Here is a 15,485-nt window from a genome sequence, read left to right as displayed (position 1 = left end):
CAGATTTTTTCATTCTGCATCCTCAAATTCCATTGTCTCTTTCCCTCTCTCTTTCTCCCTCTCACTAATTGTAATACTCTACGTCTTTTCCTATTTTTTTGCTTTAAAAGTTAAATAATTTCTTCTTTGCTTTGTTAATTTTCAATTATTGTCACCTGACCTAGTACTAATAGTTGTTAGATACATTAAGGTTAAATGAAAGATTCTCTTAACTTAATTACTTAATGAATGATTTTCTTAATTACTTATATTTGGGATGAAATTACATTTTTTAATTTTTTTTTTCTATTTTTCGTTAAACTTGATAACATTTTTAAATTTCGTAAGCAAAAAAATCATACAGTAACTATCGAAGGATGGTAATATTACTGGATGATACCTTTTGGACAGTATTGCGATTTGTCGATTCATCCACAAACTCTGAAATTGTTAAATCAACAAACTCCGAAATTCTCCAAAATGATAAGGCAAATGTTTAATCTCGATTTTAATTTCGAGATTATAATCTATCACGAATTCTTATCAATTTTATTATTGTATCATTCGTTTCTAAAGTATTTCATATTATTTTTATGCTATTATTATTATCTCTTGGGAATAAAAAAACTTTATGATTACAATTTTGGTTTCAGCATTTCAAAAGACCAAAAAAAATTCAAATATCATTTGTTTGAATTGTTGACGCATGAAAAGTAATGTGAACTGTCATTCTTATGCTATAGTAATTTGTAGTTGTGAATTGTCATAGTCGTCATAGTAAGTAACACTTTCATGTAGTAATGTTTGAGTAATCAAGGAATCGTTTTGTAGTTTGTGTTTTAAATATCAATATGACATGTTTTAAGTCATCTGTTTTCAAAAAAAAAAAAGATTCATTTTTGAAATGATTAATTTTGTTGGGAAAAAGTACTTCATTCTTTCTTTTTAAACATCACAAAGTTTTAAAAACGAAATTAATTAACTTTGAGATTTATATATATTAAGTCTTTAAGAGAAAAAGATCGATGCTCGTACTTTATTGGCACGGCGTTAATTTTATTCAACATTTATGTAAATTCTTGAGTATTAAGTATAAGGGTAGGTAATCAATATGTTAATTATATAATATTGAAGTCTCATGGAATTTTCAATACTGATTCGGTCAGTTACTAAATGTTTACGAATTATTGTAAAGTTGCAATATCCCAGTTTTACGTTTAAATTTAGAGTCTCATTTATATATGTGTTTTTGTCGAAAAGTTATCTTTTTTAGGGTTCTCGAAGGATAACGCTACAGTTGTGTTTTTGTCTCTTCACTGCTAAAGATTTATATGAAATTCAAAACCCTGGATATGGAGAACAAAAATAATGGAGCAGGATACCAGCTGGAGGATGTGTACATTATTTCAGCTGTACGTACTCCGATAGGTGGTTATCGTAAGATGTTGAAGAGGTGTTCACCGGTATATTTAGGAGTTGTCGCGGCAAAAGAAGCAATCCGAAGAGCTGGTTTAATTTATTATCAAATTAATTTTACCAAAATTCGTCCTCAAAAAGCTTGGAAAGGATCTAAGGGAGAGATTATAACTTCTAATGCTAGCTTCTTTTCTTGTTTCCGATTTACGCATAGTTTTTTTGTTAGTGATATTTGACTTTTCTAATTACGATTTATTAATTATTCCGATATTTAAAAAAAAGGTATGGTTTATAATATATTATGAAAGTCTACGGAATTCATTTTTGAGAACTAAATTCGCAGTAGCTGCATGTTTAGTTTGTTTGTTTTTCAGTTAGATCGATCATTACGTATGATCTTCAGGAATATCTCCTAGTGAAATCGATGAAACAATGGTCGGTTGTGTGCTTACTTCATGCCACGGTCAAAATATCGCTCGACAGATTTCAATTAATGCTGGTGAGTAGTGTATAATTCTTATTGAAACTTTCAAAAAATATTGAAATTAACAGGATTGGTCAAAATACAGCTTTCATTGCTCATTTATGTACTAAGTTAAATTTAGGTATTCCGGTGACGTCGCCAAGCGTGACTATCAACAAGGTGTGTTCATCGAGTATGAAGGCAATTATTATGGCTACTCAAGCAATTCATCTGGGTGATCGTAATGTTATCCTGGCGGCAGGTGCTGAAAGTATGAGTAATGCTTATTACGGGGTGCCTCGCGGTGACAACAACAACGACATGAGCGGTCCCTTTGTAGTAAGATTTCAGAATTTAAATCTAAAATATTGACTTGCTCACCTTTTAAGTTTCTTGAGTTATGTGCTTACATTTGTGTCAAATTTCTATTTTTTTATTCTTAATTATTGGTAATTTTCAGGATAGTATGTTTGAAGATGGTTTAAATGATGCTTTTACAAAATTAAGGATGGGTGCTTGCGCTGAAAAGACCTGCTCTGAATATTCAATAAATCGAAAAGAGCAGGATGAGTATGCACTGGAAAGCTATCGGCGTGCTCATCATGCCTGGAAGGTAATATTTTTTACTTGATATTCTATAGTTTTAGCTTTTGCCTTATGCATCATATTTTCAGCTTATAGAATTTTTGGAAAATTTGTTTAAAGGAAGGTTTATTTGATGAAGAAGTTGTACCAGTAAAGTTTCTTGATTCAAATGAAGTGTTTCAAGATGAAGAATATAAAAGACTGGATCCTTTGAAGGTAAACATTGATCTTCCTTCCACTTTATTGTTTCTATTTGCGTTTGCAAGAAAAAACGCAATATATTTATAACTATTTTACAACGGTTCCTCTCTTTTGTTTATTTCACTGTAAAGTGTTGTTAGATCATTCCTTGTTATTCTTTACCGATTGGTTAACTTTACTGTAGTAAAAAATTACAATTTCGAAACTTTTGAATTAGGTTTCTTATTTACAGTTTACAGTTCAGCATTTCTAGGTGCCTTGCCTGAAACCTGCTTTTATACCAGATACAGGAACCATAACTGCAGCAAATGCTAGCGCTATTAGTGATGGAGCAGCTGCACTATTGATTGCAAGCAGTAGTTTCATAGCTCACCGAAGTTGTCAACCAATAGCCCAGATATTAGGTTACGCAGAAGCTGCAGTTGAACCTGTGGAATTCACTCGTGCACCATCTTTTGCTGTAAAAAAGGTTAGTTTATATTTAATATAATATTAGCATTTTTACTACTCTTAACATTACGCTCTCATTAGTTCATATCTCTTTGTTTAACAGGTAGAGAATGAATATTTTACACAACCGATTTTCTTCATAAAACTTTTTGAGATTTTTAAAGTTACTTTCGAAAATTGGAATATCGGTGGAAGAAGTTTCATTATGGGAAGTGAATGAAGCATTTGCTGCGACTGCCATTGTTTTCTTGCGTGATATGAATTTGGATAGCAGCCGCGTTAACGTACGTGGTGGAGCTGTTTCACTCGGCCACCCGATTGGGTTTGTTATTGCTTCTAGTCTTTTTTTTCTTTAAATCTTCATTGTTCGGATTCCTACAACTTCAACATAAATAAAGTTGAATTAAAATAATAGTTTGTAGAAGTGTTTCTTATCACTGACAACATGCAGTTTTAAATAATTCAACCGATAGAAAATATTTTATAGTAAATATTCGAGCACTCCAAATATTTTTCCTAATGTGACATTATTTAACTTGATGCATTTAATCATTGTTAGTTAATTTGCTGAGCGTTCAAATTATTAGCTGAGTATTAGGTTTAATTAAAATATATTGCAACTAAAATTAAATGAAATAAAATGACCATTCGTTCGCTTCTTTATAATTCTAAACTTGTACGGCTAAGCACTTTTCATATTTCATGATATTTTACCTAACTCAGTCCTGATTACTTGTTGTTTGTTACAAATTAATATCATTTCTTTGCAGAGCATCTGGAGCACGAATAGTTGTAACACTTTTGCATGCTCTTCAAGTCAATCAGATTGGTATCGCAACGATATGTAATGGTGGAGGTGAGTCGACTGCTGTGGCAATAAAACGGCTATAAGTAGAAGTAAAAAAAGTGAGTCATGTGTGTATCAGAATTCACTTAAATCTCACTGAGATTGAGAAATAATTTTTTTTGATACCTATCATTTGAATGTTGCTCGTTGCTGTATGATAGCTTTTTGGCCCCTTATTCACTTTTACTGGTTTTGTAAAAATGCAGTAAACATTCCCATCTAATCGATATGATTTTTTCTAGTTTTTGATGTAAACATTTATACATTGCTCAGTTGAAATCAGTGTATTTATGTGATATTATTTTGTTGGTGTAATTTGAATAAAATAGTGGAAATCAATGTTTATGTTCAGATATAATTCAACTAGAATCTGAATCTTCAAGAAAATGGAAAACGATGTCAAATTTTAATTTAAATTGGTGGATGTATGAACTTCGTTCTATTGTGAATGGAATCTGTTAATCTTGTAGTGAAAATCACAGTAAATCGAGTGGTATTTTAAGAATGAATTTCCAAACGATAAAATGAGGCTTCTCTTAATTTTAATAAGAAAAAATTGGAATCTAAACGCTTAAGAGGTGTTATATTTTTAAAGAAATATGGTATGCATGATAATTGGGAAATGACTAACAGTGAGGTATTTAAATGAAAAATTAGCGAGTACAATAAAAATTTGTTTCGGAAAAGCCAATAAGCTATTAATAAGAAATGCATGCCTTGGAATGACATTAAAATACATTTTATAGGTATTAGGCTTGATTAAACAATCGTCTATGCTAGGCTTGGCTCATTTCTCCTTCCTGAAATTCACTTTTCATTTATCGATTCCGGTATTTATATATATTGTTTTTTTTTCTGTCTCCCGAAGGAATATCATTTTTAATAGTAAAAAAGCAAAAATGTTATTCTGTAAGGCTTTCATTGCTTTTTTTTTTTTTCCTCAAAAAATTAACAATGAAAGCCTTAACATTATCACCGACTAATGCAGCAGAATTTTTTTTTATTTTTTTGAGCAATGAATGAGTGTTTCTATTTAAGTTAATGGTTTAGCTGCTTTATTCAGTTTGTTGACCCCTGTAATGACCTTTTCAAATTTCAATAGTTTAAATAATTTCGAACATTATCTTTTTTTTTTTTTACTTCCTACATCGTTTTTCATTTTCACACTCTCATCTATTCTATTTCATTGTTTTACTTTTTCAAAACGAATATAAAGTTCAAAATTAATATATGATCGGCTAATTAATTTCTAGATTTAATTTAACAGTAAAAAATCTTCACACTTATTACAAAACCGTTTTGATTAAGCAAATCAGGAAATGTACTATGAAAAATGTTGTAAACATTAATATTTCTATATGTCATATTATTTCGTTTAATTAAACTGTTGTCTTAATTAGATGACCAAAAAGTGTGACATCGTTTTGAACCATTTGTATACAGATTTCAATATCGTTTCAATATAAATCAATCATTAATATACATGCAAGAAAAATGAATAAATCAAATTTTACACTGAAATTTAAAATCATAAAATTAAAAAACAATATCGAAAAGTAGAAGTTAAAATTCATTTTAGTACGAAACTTCTGCTATTCTTTACAAAAAGTGATTAAATCAATTTTTGTTTTCATTTCTTTCTTCTAATTTTTAATAATGGAAATTATCTCCAATACTTTTTACTTTTTCAAAATGAAAACTTTCATAAATATAAAATTCAAAATTAGCATATAATCGGCTAATTAATTTCTAAATTTAATTTAACAGTAAAAAATGTTCATACTTATTAATTAAATAAAAGTTAACTAATAATTTTATAGAAAAATTGAGAGGAAGAAAAAAAGAAAATGATGAATTAATTGTTTGTCACATTCAATATGTTGACAATTTTTTGTTCCATCAAACATTCCATAATTCTTTTTCGTTTATATAATATAAATAAACAAAATTCTTTCAATCAATACTTTCATTTTTAGATATAATTGATAAATTAGTTAATAATTTCAAAAAAATTTACAAATTAAATCATTCTTGAAAATATTTAATTTGGTTGCATTAATCAATCGATGTAAATATAATTTATTTTATAGCAACGATATGAATTATATCACAGCATTTGATATACGACTAAGTAAAGATGTTTATTATAGTGGTGACAATGTATCAGGCAATGTCATTCTTGAAAATTCACGAAATATTCATATCAAAGGTTTCAATTATCAATAATTTAATTAATCAAATCAATATTAGCAGGACAATATGACTTTTCGTTCAGTATTAAACTTTTAGATATTCGTGTAATTCTTCGTGGTAAAGCTCATATTAAGTTAAATAAAACAGGTGAAAAACGTACCATTCAAGATGATCAATACATATTGAATGAAAAATTAATCTTATGGAATCAAGGCAAGCAGTTTTTTTTTTTTTTTTTTTTAAAAATAATTTAAAAGTTCATTTTTCAAATTTTATACAAAAAAATAAAACTTTTATAAATTAAAAGAGGAATATGTTGAAAAAAAAAAGACAACAAAAAAATTAATTGAAAGTTTTATCAATTAGAAAATTTAAATAACCGATTAAATGATTGATAATATTGTTGTTTTTTTTTTTTTTTTTTTTTTTTTTTTTGATATTATTACTCCATTAGAATGTGTGTGACAGTTTTATTATAACCAAAAATTATAATTTGTAAGCAAATTTTACATAATGAGAGTTCATATTTCAGAACTTAAATTTTCCAATTTTACATTTTAAAAAAGTTTGAATTTGATAATTTTAAATTGAAAACTTTTAAAAATTGAAAAACTATTGCTACTGTAAAGTAAAGGGGAAAAAAAAAATAATTTTTTTTAGGAAAATTCGATGAAAAAGATGAACCAATACTACTTTCTGGCTTACATCATTTTCCATTTCAATTTCAATTACCAAATTGTTCAATGCCATGTTCATTGGAAACAAAATTTGGAACAATACGTTATTATGTTAAAGTATGAATGAATCAATCTGCACATTTAATACTATAAAAAAAGAAATTAACAAATGATAATTGATATGATAATTGATAGCAAATGATACTAAAGGTTCTAAACAGATGTTTGCTTACTTTAATTTCGGGCATTTTAATACTTTAGTGTAATTTTTAGGTAATCATTAATATTCCACATGGTAGTATGCCACAAGGTATCAAATATTTCACAATTATTGGACCATCAACAGATTGTATGGATGAAAAATATTGTGTTCGTTGCATTAATTTCATTTTTTTTTTTTTTTTTCATTCTTTTTATTTTCAATTTTAAAAATGAAATTCAAATTTAAAATAAATTTAATAATTTAACCATTTTACAGTGTGCATTGCTTGGACAAAATAAAGAAGTAACATGGCATGGATGCTGTAGACGTGGTGCTTTAGCATTAAGGTGACATTATTGTTGACAAAATTACTAAATTTAGTAATTAACCATTGGCTATTAAGTTGATTAATAGGAACGATTAGATAATTAATAACTAATTTTATTGTGTTAATTGATTAATTATTTTTCAAGGAATAATTTAGTAATTCATTTCTATGCAAAATTATTGCCAATTAATAAATCAATGTAAGTCTCAAAATAATTAATAAATTGATGCAATTATTTATTCAAAAATTTTTTATCATTTTTAACATTTGTTAAATCAAAAAATTTTAAATTTTAAAAAATATAATTGTTGTAGAGTTATTATGGATCGTACAGCATATTTATGTGGTGAAAATGTACGAATTTTAGCGCATGTTGAAAATCGTCAAAATGGAATAGTTTGGATTGTAATGCGTTTAATTCAGGTTTTGTGCTTTTTTTTTTTTTTTTTCACAATTTCAAATTTATAAAGAGTTTTTCAATCTCATAAAAAATTTGAATTTTATAGAAGATTAATTTCAATAACAAATAAAAAAGTTCATTTAGAACAAACAATTTAAAACGGTGAAAAATATCAGGATAGTATATTATCATCTTAAATTAGTGACCAATTTTTTATTTAAACATAGTCACAAAAGTAAAAGATCACAATTTTTTTAAATTTTTAAATAAGAAATAATTTTTTTAAATAAGAATTTTGGATTAATTCCAAATGTAAATTTTAATAATTTAAATGCTAATTTCAGCATGTTGAATATTTTATGGGAAAAAATGTTGGAGAAAACAAACAAATTGATTGTGTAGTTTTAGAAAACAAGTAAGTTTTGAAGTAATAATTTCAAATTAAACAGAACTTTCTATTAATTTCAAATCAATTCTTATCATATCATCAGGACATTACCTGTCGAACCGTATACACAAGGTAAATTTGACACAGCTCAATTGCAATCATTTGTCATACCTGTTGTGCCACCAACATTGATCGGTGTTTGTAGATTGCTACAAATCTTCTACGTATTCCAAGTAAACACTTACACATCTTAACTTAACCTATACTTTTTAGAATATTTCATTTTCATTTTTTTCATTTTTTTTTTGCTAAAGAAGTCTTCATATTTCGAAAATTGCCAAAATTTAAAAATTATTTCAAATGTAGCAAAGAGTAAATTTAGTGACAGGAATATGACACAGCCATGATAGCTCAGTCGGGAGAGCGTTAGACTGAAGATCTAAAGGTCGCCGGTTCGATCCCGGCTCGTGGCATCCCTTCCCTTTTCTCAAATTTTATTAATCATTGATAGGTGATAAACCCTTTTTTGCTTCAGAAGAAAAAAATAAACCATTACTTTCCATTGAAAAAAGATTAGCAATCAGAATTTAGCATGCAAATTGTGATAATCGTTAATTCAATCAGAAATCAATGATTCATTTAAAATTTAAATTTAGGCTTGCATAGAGGACGAGAAAGGTAATGAAACGCTACAGATGGAATTCCCACTTACAATTGCTACATTACCATTTCTGAAAGCAACAATGCCAAAGCCTATACTTGATTATGGTGTGTAATTGAAATTTAATTAATTAAAAATTATCAGTTGGAGAAAAGATTAAATGTTTGAAAATTTTTTTCAACAGAAAATAAAAGAACAAAATATTAAAATAAATCATTCAAATCACTTAAAGAAAAACTATAAAAAAAGAATTTTTCATATATTTAGTAATATATAATCAGCTTTATCATCTCTTTTTTCTCCTATAAAAATCATCTAAATTAATAAATTAATTATGTTCATGATTTAATTAAAGTCAGTTTCATTTAAATTTTACTTCCAATAATTGTTAAAATCAAAAGCAGGAATCTTTGAAGAACGATTGCTTAATAATTTTATTAAAGAAATTGAAAATTACTGGTAATTCAATTTATGAGCCTTTTCAATTTATGAGCAATTTGTAAAATTTCAATTTTAACTTTGAACAAATTCTTTTGTCAGAAAAGTTAAAAAGGGCAAAAAATGGGAAAAATGTTAAACATGAATTATTGTTTTTTATCGTTATTACTCTTTAAAATATGATTTACTTATCCTTTGAATAAGATATTGGATTAGTTAACTGTTTGTTTATATTTTATAAAATAGTAGAAAGACTATAATTGATCTAATACATAGCCATGCTAACTCGATTGTTTTGATCATATAATTCAAATGTTCTAGAAAGTTTGATCTCAGCTTGTATCATTTTTAGAAAACTTATAAATATCTTTCTAGCTGCAAACAAAAACCTCCTATCTAATGATTTTCACTTGAAATTAAATTCAAATCAGAAATGAAATACTAATTCAAAGGATTCTGTTTAAGTTTACTTATTAAGTACAGAATTGTTTGATCAAAATAATTAGATTATAATTTTAAGTGTTAGTTATTTTCTACAAATTAATGGTAGAAATTTGTAAAGTAATTAGTAATATAGAAAAAGTTACTATTTTGTTTAAAAAAAAAAAAAAAAAAAAAGAAACAATTTCAAATATTTAGACACCTGTTGTCCACATGCAGAAGGTGGTCGTTATATTTCACCTGAATTTCAAATTGGCCGCATACATGATGGAGAAAATTTAGGTTTGATTAGTATTTATTTTAAAAACTTTTTAAATTTATTTTATCAGTACGTCATTTTGCAATTTATTAAAAAGTTAAACAATTATCTAGTCTAAATTTTATTTTTAACTTTTAATTATGTTTTAACAATTAAATTAATTTATAAACATTTTTAGAGCAATCAATTGATGATCACACTGTTCTTTATCGACCACTTTATGTTTACCTTGTCCAACAACAATCTGACTTAAGCTGTTGCGATATTGATACACAATATCTTGGCCATCAAGTCATCTTTTATTTTAACAAAATAAGCCTAGCAGTTCAACTCAAAGACTTGAATTTTATCCACAAAAATCAATGATCAATGATAATTTTCCGTTATTTTAAGATCAAGAAATCTGCATCAATGATTAGCGGAAGCGTTTCACAGATGACCATTCCGGAAACCGAACAGTATTTACAGAAGGAATCGATATCTGATGATAATAATTCTTCGTTTGATAAAACTGATTACCAAGAACCACTATTATCATTTGACTACTCTACTCCATCTCTTTAGTGAATTTCAATGTTTTTAATCACACAAAAAAGTTTTATGATTAAACGATGAATGATTTAAGCTATAGAATTTTAAGGATAACTTTGTATGATTCATTGTTGGTGAAAATATAGTCTTCTTGTTATTAAATGTTTTAAAAAATGAATTTGAGAAGGCAATTGAAGTATTTCAGAAAATTTTCAAGAAATTGCATTTTCTTAGTTTTAAGAAGTTATATTTAAAATTGTATATGTCACAATGTATGCGACAGCAAATTTATTTTTATTTCAAATTATTCAAAAGCATTTAAAATTTTCAGATCACTTCCAGACTTAATGAACAATTTTTTAGGCTTTCGATATTTTATTAAATAAAGAAAGCTTTTTGATTTCCTGTTAAACACATATATGCTTTCATATACATTTATACATCATAAATCTGATGTAAAATGCTCAATAAAATCGAGCGCAATTGTCAGCTGCGCTTTATTTCTGTCAGCTAATACATAAAATTAAAAAAGTTTGATAAAACTATTCATTATACTACTATTAAACCAAAAAAAAAAGAAAAAACGTTTTTCAATTGCACTTTTAGTGATGAGATAATTGAAGCTTAAATAAATTTTAAGAATGCTTAAATGTCTTCAAAATTCTGCTGTAAAAATTTCATTCATTTTTATTTCACTCACTTTTTATTCATATAAAATAAAAAATAAACAAAAAAGAAAAAGAAAAAGAAGAAAAATTGCGCCAATTATTGCACTTGAAAAAGCACAGACACTTTTTGACAAATTTTCTGCATAACAAATTGTTAATTAACATTTCTATTTTAAGCATAAAATACACATTTCTTAGAAATATTCTAGACTTTAAACAAAATATATAAATTTGACAGAAAATTAGAAAGTAAGAAATGGATAAATAACAAAGAGAAATGAAAGAATTGGTGATGACATTAAATTTTGCTAATAACAAATTAATCATTTGATGAAATTATTATGCAAAAATATTCGTTGCTTTCGTAAAACAAATATCAATGCTAAGACAGAGATTGAAAATGTTATCACAGTGATAACTATTAACATTGTCAATCGAGCTGAAATTTAATAATCTATGTGAGATTTAAAAAGTAGAAAAATAAAAAGTTTACTTTTAATCCTTTGTTTGTTAATATTATCATAATATTATCAATTGAAATATTATGATATAAATGATATATCTGAGCAGTTGGCATACTTAATTTCTTAATTTATTTCAAAAATGAGTCTAGCAGTTTTGCCTTTCATTTTTTTTTTTTTTTTTTCAAAATGGCTCTCACAATTTTTATGATAATTTCATTCAAATCAAATTTCTATCTAAATTTCGTTGGAGAAAGGAAAGTTAACTGTATACCTGTTGACAAACATGTCCTGGTAGTTGTAATTGGATTGAGTAATCGATTTAAATTTGCTGACTGTATTTCTCCGTTATCTAAAAATATTTCATTCAGTAAATGAGAGAAAAAGAAATTAGAATTGAAATTTTATTGAATTAATCAAACATCCTGTTATTCATGAACGAAAATAGTTCATTGTAGAGCAAAAACAGGAAGAGTAATTTTAAAATGTATGATTTACTTTCATCATCGAGGTCAAATACAGTTATGCACTGTTCAGGAAGGTCAACATTTGCAATACGTAACTTTGGCCGTAATATAGTCGTAGCATTAGATGAGAAATATTGATTGGCTATAATTTTTCATAAATTAAACAATTTTCGCTTATTTAAAAGATGCATTAAATAAAATTTTATTTAAAAAAAAAAAAAAACTAATTACTTAATAAATATTAATAAATATAAAAATTTTTCTAAATGTTTTTTTTCTAATTTTCAAAAATTTTCTAAAAATTTCTAAATACTTCTGAAATATCAACAGAAATTGATAAAATGAAAAATGTCAAATTGTTAATTTTATCAGATATCGTTGCTATTTTGTCTTTTGATATTATTTTAATTCTTATATCAATCAATATAACAAATAGACTAGGAACTCCAATTCAATTTTAATTAGAGTTCGTTCAAAATTTGCATACTTGAATTTCGTTTCCTTCTGATTAATCGCTTATAAGCAATTCCTTCCTCATAAATCGCTGTTGTTTCTCGTGGCGGTAAATGACCGTATTCTTCTGCATTTGATGGCGTAGAAATATCCTTAAAATATTACAGAATCAAAAACAAATTCTCAATTATTGTAAAATTAGACGATAATTTGAATCAAATCAAAGTTGATTTTAGCAAAATTGAATTACTGAATTAATTTAGATGAAATTAAATTAAATGATGAATGAAACTAAGATTACAAACTCAAAATAAATTATTCAATCTTACATCATAATTACTATCAATAGAGTAGACTGATTTTGGCGAAAATCGAAAATGCGATGAATCAGATGATCGAGTTGGAGGAGCTGGTGGACCAGGTGGTGGCGCATAGACAACTTCATTACTTTGATACGGTGATTCATTACTTTTGTAGTCAATATCAAGTGGATCTGAATATTTGAAAATGATAAAAATTTCAAATTTAACTTCATTGATTATTTTTTTCAAACTCTTTTTGTTTTTTCTAAATTGAATTAATTATAATTATTACTTGGATAACTTTGTTCCTTATTGTTGTTTTGGTAGATAGGTGCTTGTGTTCTGAAATAAATTTCAAAAAAAGATTATCATAACTTTTGAATATTTTAAGAATCATTTTTATGCAATAATATTATATAGCTCACTCTTCTTCCGTAGCAGCAATAGATTGCTCATAACTTTGTTCTGATGCTTCCACTCGAATTTGACCTTTACAAGTTGGTCGCTAGAAAATATTAGTATGCGTAAAACTTCCTCATATATCAGTAAACAGTGTTACAATTAATAAAAAAAAAATTTTTTTAAAAAGTTAAATAAATAAAATAAAAAACAATTAAAGTAAGAAAATTAAAAGTTAAATTACTTTTTTTGCTAAAGATTAGTTAATATCAAACCTCATTTGCACATCCCAAATGATGATCTTTAGTGGTCAACTCTAGTTGACAATTGAAATAAAGTGCTGGACGATCGGCAAATTTGAAAACATATGATTCTTGTCCAGCTGTTAGATCATCTATATATTCCAAATCCAGCAATAAGTATTTATCTACTGAACACCTGTAAAATTATTTAAATGTAATTTAAGTGCTAAATATGATTATCTTTTTGCATAAATATTATTTAAATATAATTTTTACTTTTACTTCTTAATATTAAATTAATTCTCAATAGTTTATTTCTTTCATTTTCCTGAATTAACTATAAATATATTATTTTATTTTCATTTTATTCAAAATTCAGATTTTTTTATTCTGTAATCTTATAACTATCAATCATAGAATCACTTAAATTATCAGTAATAATAGATAAATTATCCTAAAAATTAGTATAACTGTAATCAATCATTCATTCAATGATATTTTCATGTATCTAAGGAAGAGGCGGTAAAAGGCAAAAGGAAAAAAAGGGGCGGTAATGAGAGAAATTTAAATAATTGTTTGCTGTAATTTTCAATGTGTCAAATCAAGGATGACAAAGGGTTAATTTTTGATCTAATAGATATACTTGTCTTTCTATTTACTGTGTATGCATGCATGCATGCATGCACATGTGTGCATGCGTGTGTGTGTTCACCATTTCAGTTTTATTCACAACAAATATTAAATTTCTCTTTTTAACCAAAAAAATAAAAGAGAAAAAAAAAATTTTTTTTTTTCATTTTTATCAGAAAGAAATGTCAAAATTAATTGTAATTAGCAAAGAAATTTTTGTTTTTCGTTTTTCTTTTATCTTTTAAATTAATTTTTAATTTATTTAATCTTTCTTAAAATTTTAAAATTTATAAAATATATGCTAACCCTTTTTTATCAATAACTGCTACTGCTTCACCACCTTGTCCATCACTTACAGTGCATGTATGAACTCTCATACAGTACAGACCTTTAGTCTCGGATAAACATGTCCACCTGTGATACACACTGTCACCAACTTTTGCATATCGTATTTGCATACCTGTTGCACTTCCACCGAGAATTTCATATCTGAAAATATTTTTTTTTTTTTTTTTAAATTAAAATCATTCATATTTAATTTTTTAAATAGTATTCAAAAATGTTTACATATAAATCAAACTTAGTAAGCAAGTTTATGAATATTTTTTTTTTTTTGAGTTGTTTAAATTTCAATTAATTTCTAATAAATAAAATTCTAAATTAATTATATAAATGTAAATTTTTGTTTCTTTGAAAATTTCTGCTTATACCTGCAAATTGGCATTTGCGTTTGACGTTGTAACTCTTCGGTTGCCATCATGCTGTAAATGAAAACTTTTTTTTGCAACATTTCATGAAATTTACATATTTTGTCCGATTAGTAAAATTATTAAAAAGTCTCAGATTTATACTTCTAAATTGATCAAAATTAAACTTTATTCAAATTATAATTACGATTTAATTAATTGATTATCAGATTTACGCTTCTAAATTAATCTAAATTAAACTTTGTTCAAATCATAATTATGATTTAATTAACTAATTATCAAATTTGTTCATCATAAAAAAAAACTGCTTCAATACCTAATTTCTAATTGTTGAGTAATTGTCTTTGATGATTCCAAGTAAAAGCAATTGAGTCGATATGCTCGATCTATTTTGGTCAGAAAAATCTAAATTTATTCTTTTTTTCTTTTTTTTGTTGAATATTTTAACAAATAATTATAAACACAAAAAAAATTAATTAAAACAGGTAGTTAAAGGTAAATTTTGCTAATTATTATGCAGAATTGATCAAAGTAACCTAAGAAAAAACACAATATGACGAATATAAATATATTTTAAATATTTTTAAATGAAAAATACCGGATGAAATGATACGATAACCGTTGCTGTAATCCGAATGCCATTATACTGAAATGAATTATAATAAGTAATAGTATTGTCAAACTTTTCTACTTCTAT

General features: G+C 26.1%; 3 protein-coding genes and 1 non-coding gene across 5 annotated transcripts; 3 read left to right on the top strand and 1 right to left on the bottom strand.

The window, feature by feature from the left end:
* Positions 1-1,310: 1,310 nt before the first annotated feature.
* On the top strand, positions 1,311-3,985 carry Bm13843 (the record flags this gene model as incomplete). Of its 2 annotated transcripts, none has more annotated exons than XM_001895792.2 (8): positions 1,311-1,488; positions 1,799-1,894; positions 2,001-2,197; positions 2,319-2,471; positions 2,564-2,659; positions 2,898-3,113; positions 3,259-3,416; positions 3,865-3,985. In XM_001895792.2, 8 exons carry the CDS (start codon positions 1,311-1,313, stop codon positions 3,983-3,985), a joined length of 1,215 nt encoding a protein of 404 aa, XP_001895827.1. The 2 variants fall into 2 exon arrangements, with proteins under 2 accessions (XP_001895827.1, XP_042934152.1); XM_043078218.1 differs by having other exon boundaries at positions 1,422-1,488.
* Positions 3,986-6,038: 2,053 nt separating this feature from the next.
* Positions 6,039-10,294, top strand: Bma-arrd-6 (arrestin domain containing protein; the record flags this gene model as incomplete). Its single annotated transcript, XM_043078217.1, has 11 exons — positions 6,039-6,150; positions 6,231-6,290; positions 6,795-6,928; positions 7,085-7,180; positions 7,290-7,360; positions 7,656-7,764; positions 8,086-8,156; positions 8,233-8,353; positions 8,786-8,897; positions 9,868-9,960; positions 10,107-10,294. 11 exons carry the CDS (start codon positions 6,039-6,041, stop codon positions 10,292-10,294), a joined length of 1,167 nt encoding a protein of 388 aa, XP_042934151.1.
* On the top strand, positions 8,530-8,602 carry Bm14529. Its single transcript has one exon. It is a non-coding gene; the product is annotated as a tRNA-Phe (tRNA).
* Positions 10,295-11,450: 1,156 nt separating the features above from the next.
* On the bottom strand, positions 11,451-14,841 carry Bma-cut-4 (uncharacterized protein; the record flags this gene model as incomplete). Its single annotated transcript, XM_001895794.2, has 10 exons — positions 11,451-11,566; positions 11,863-11,940; positions 12,087-12,197; positions 12,543-12,660; positions 12,838-13,001; positions 13,103-13,152; positions 13,236-13,315; positions 13,485-13,647; positions 14,388-14,570; positions 14,792-14,841. The coding sequence occupies 10 exons, from the start codon at positions 14,839-14,841 to the stop codon at positions 11,451-11,453; spliced, it is 1,113 nt and encodes a 370-aa protein (XP_001895829.2).
* Positions 14,842-15,485: the final 644 nt, after the last annotated feature.

Source organism: Brugia malayi (assembly GCF_000002995.4).
Source record: "Brugia malayi strain FR3 genome assembly, contig: Bm_v4_Chr2_contig_001, whole genome shotgun sequence".
NCBI lineage: Eukaryota > Metazoa > Nematoda > Chromadorea > Rhabditida > Onchocercidae > Brugia > Brugia malayi.
Note: the sequence above shows the minus strand (reverse complement) of the source record. Positions and strands in the feature narration are given on the sequence as shown.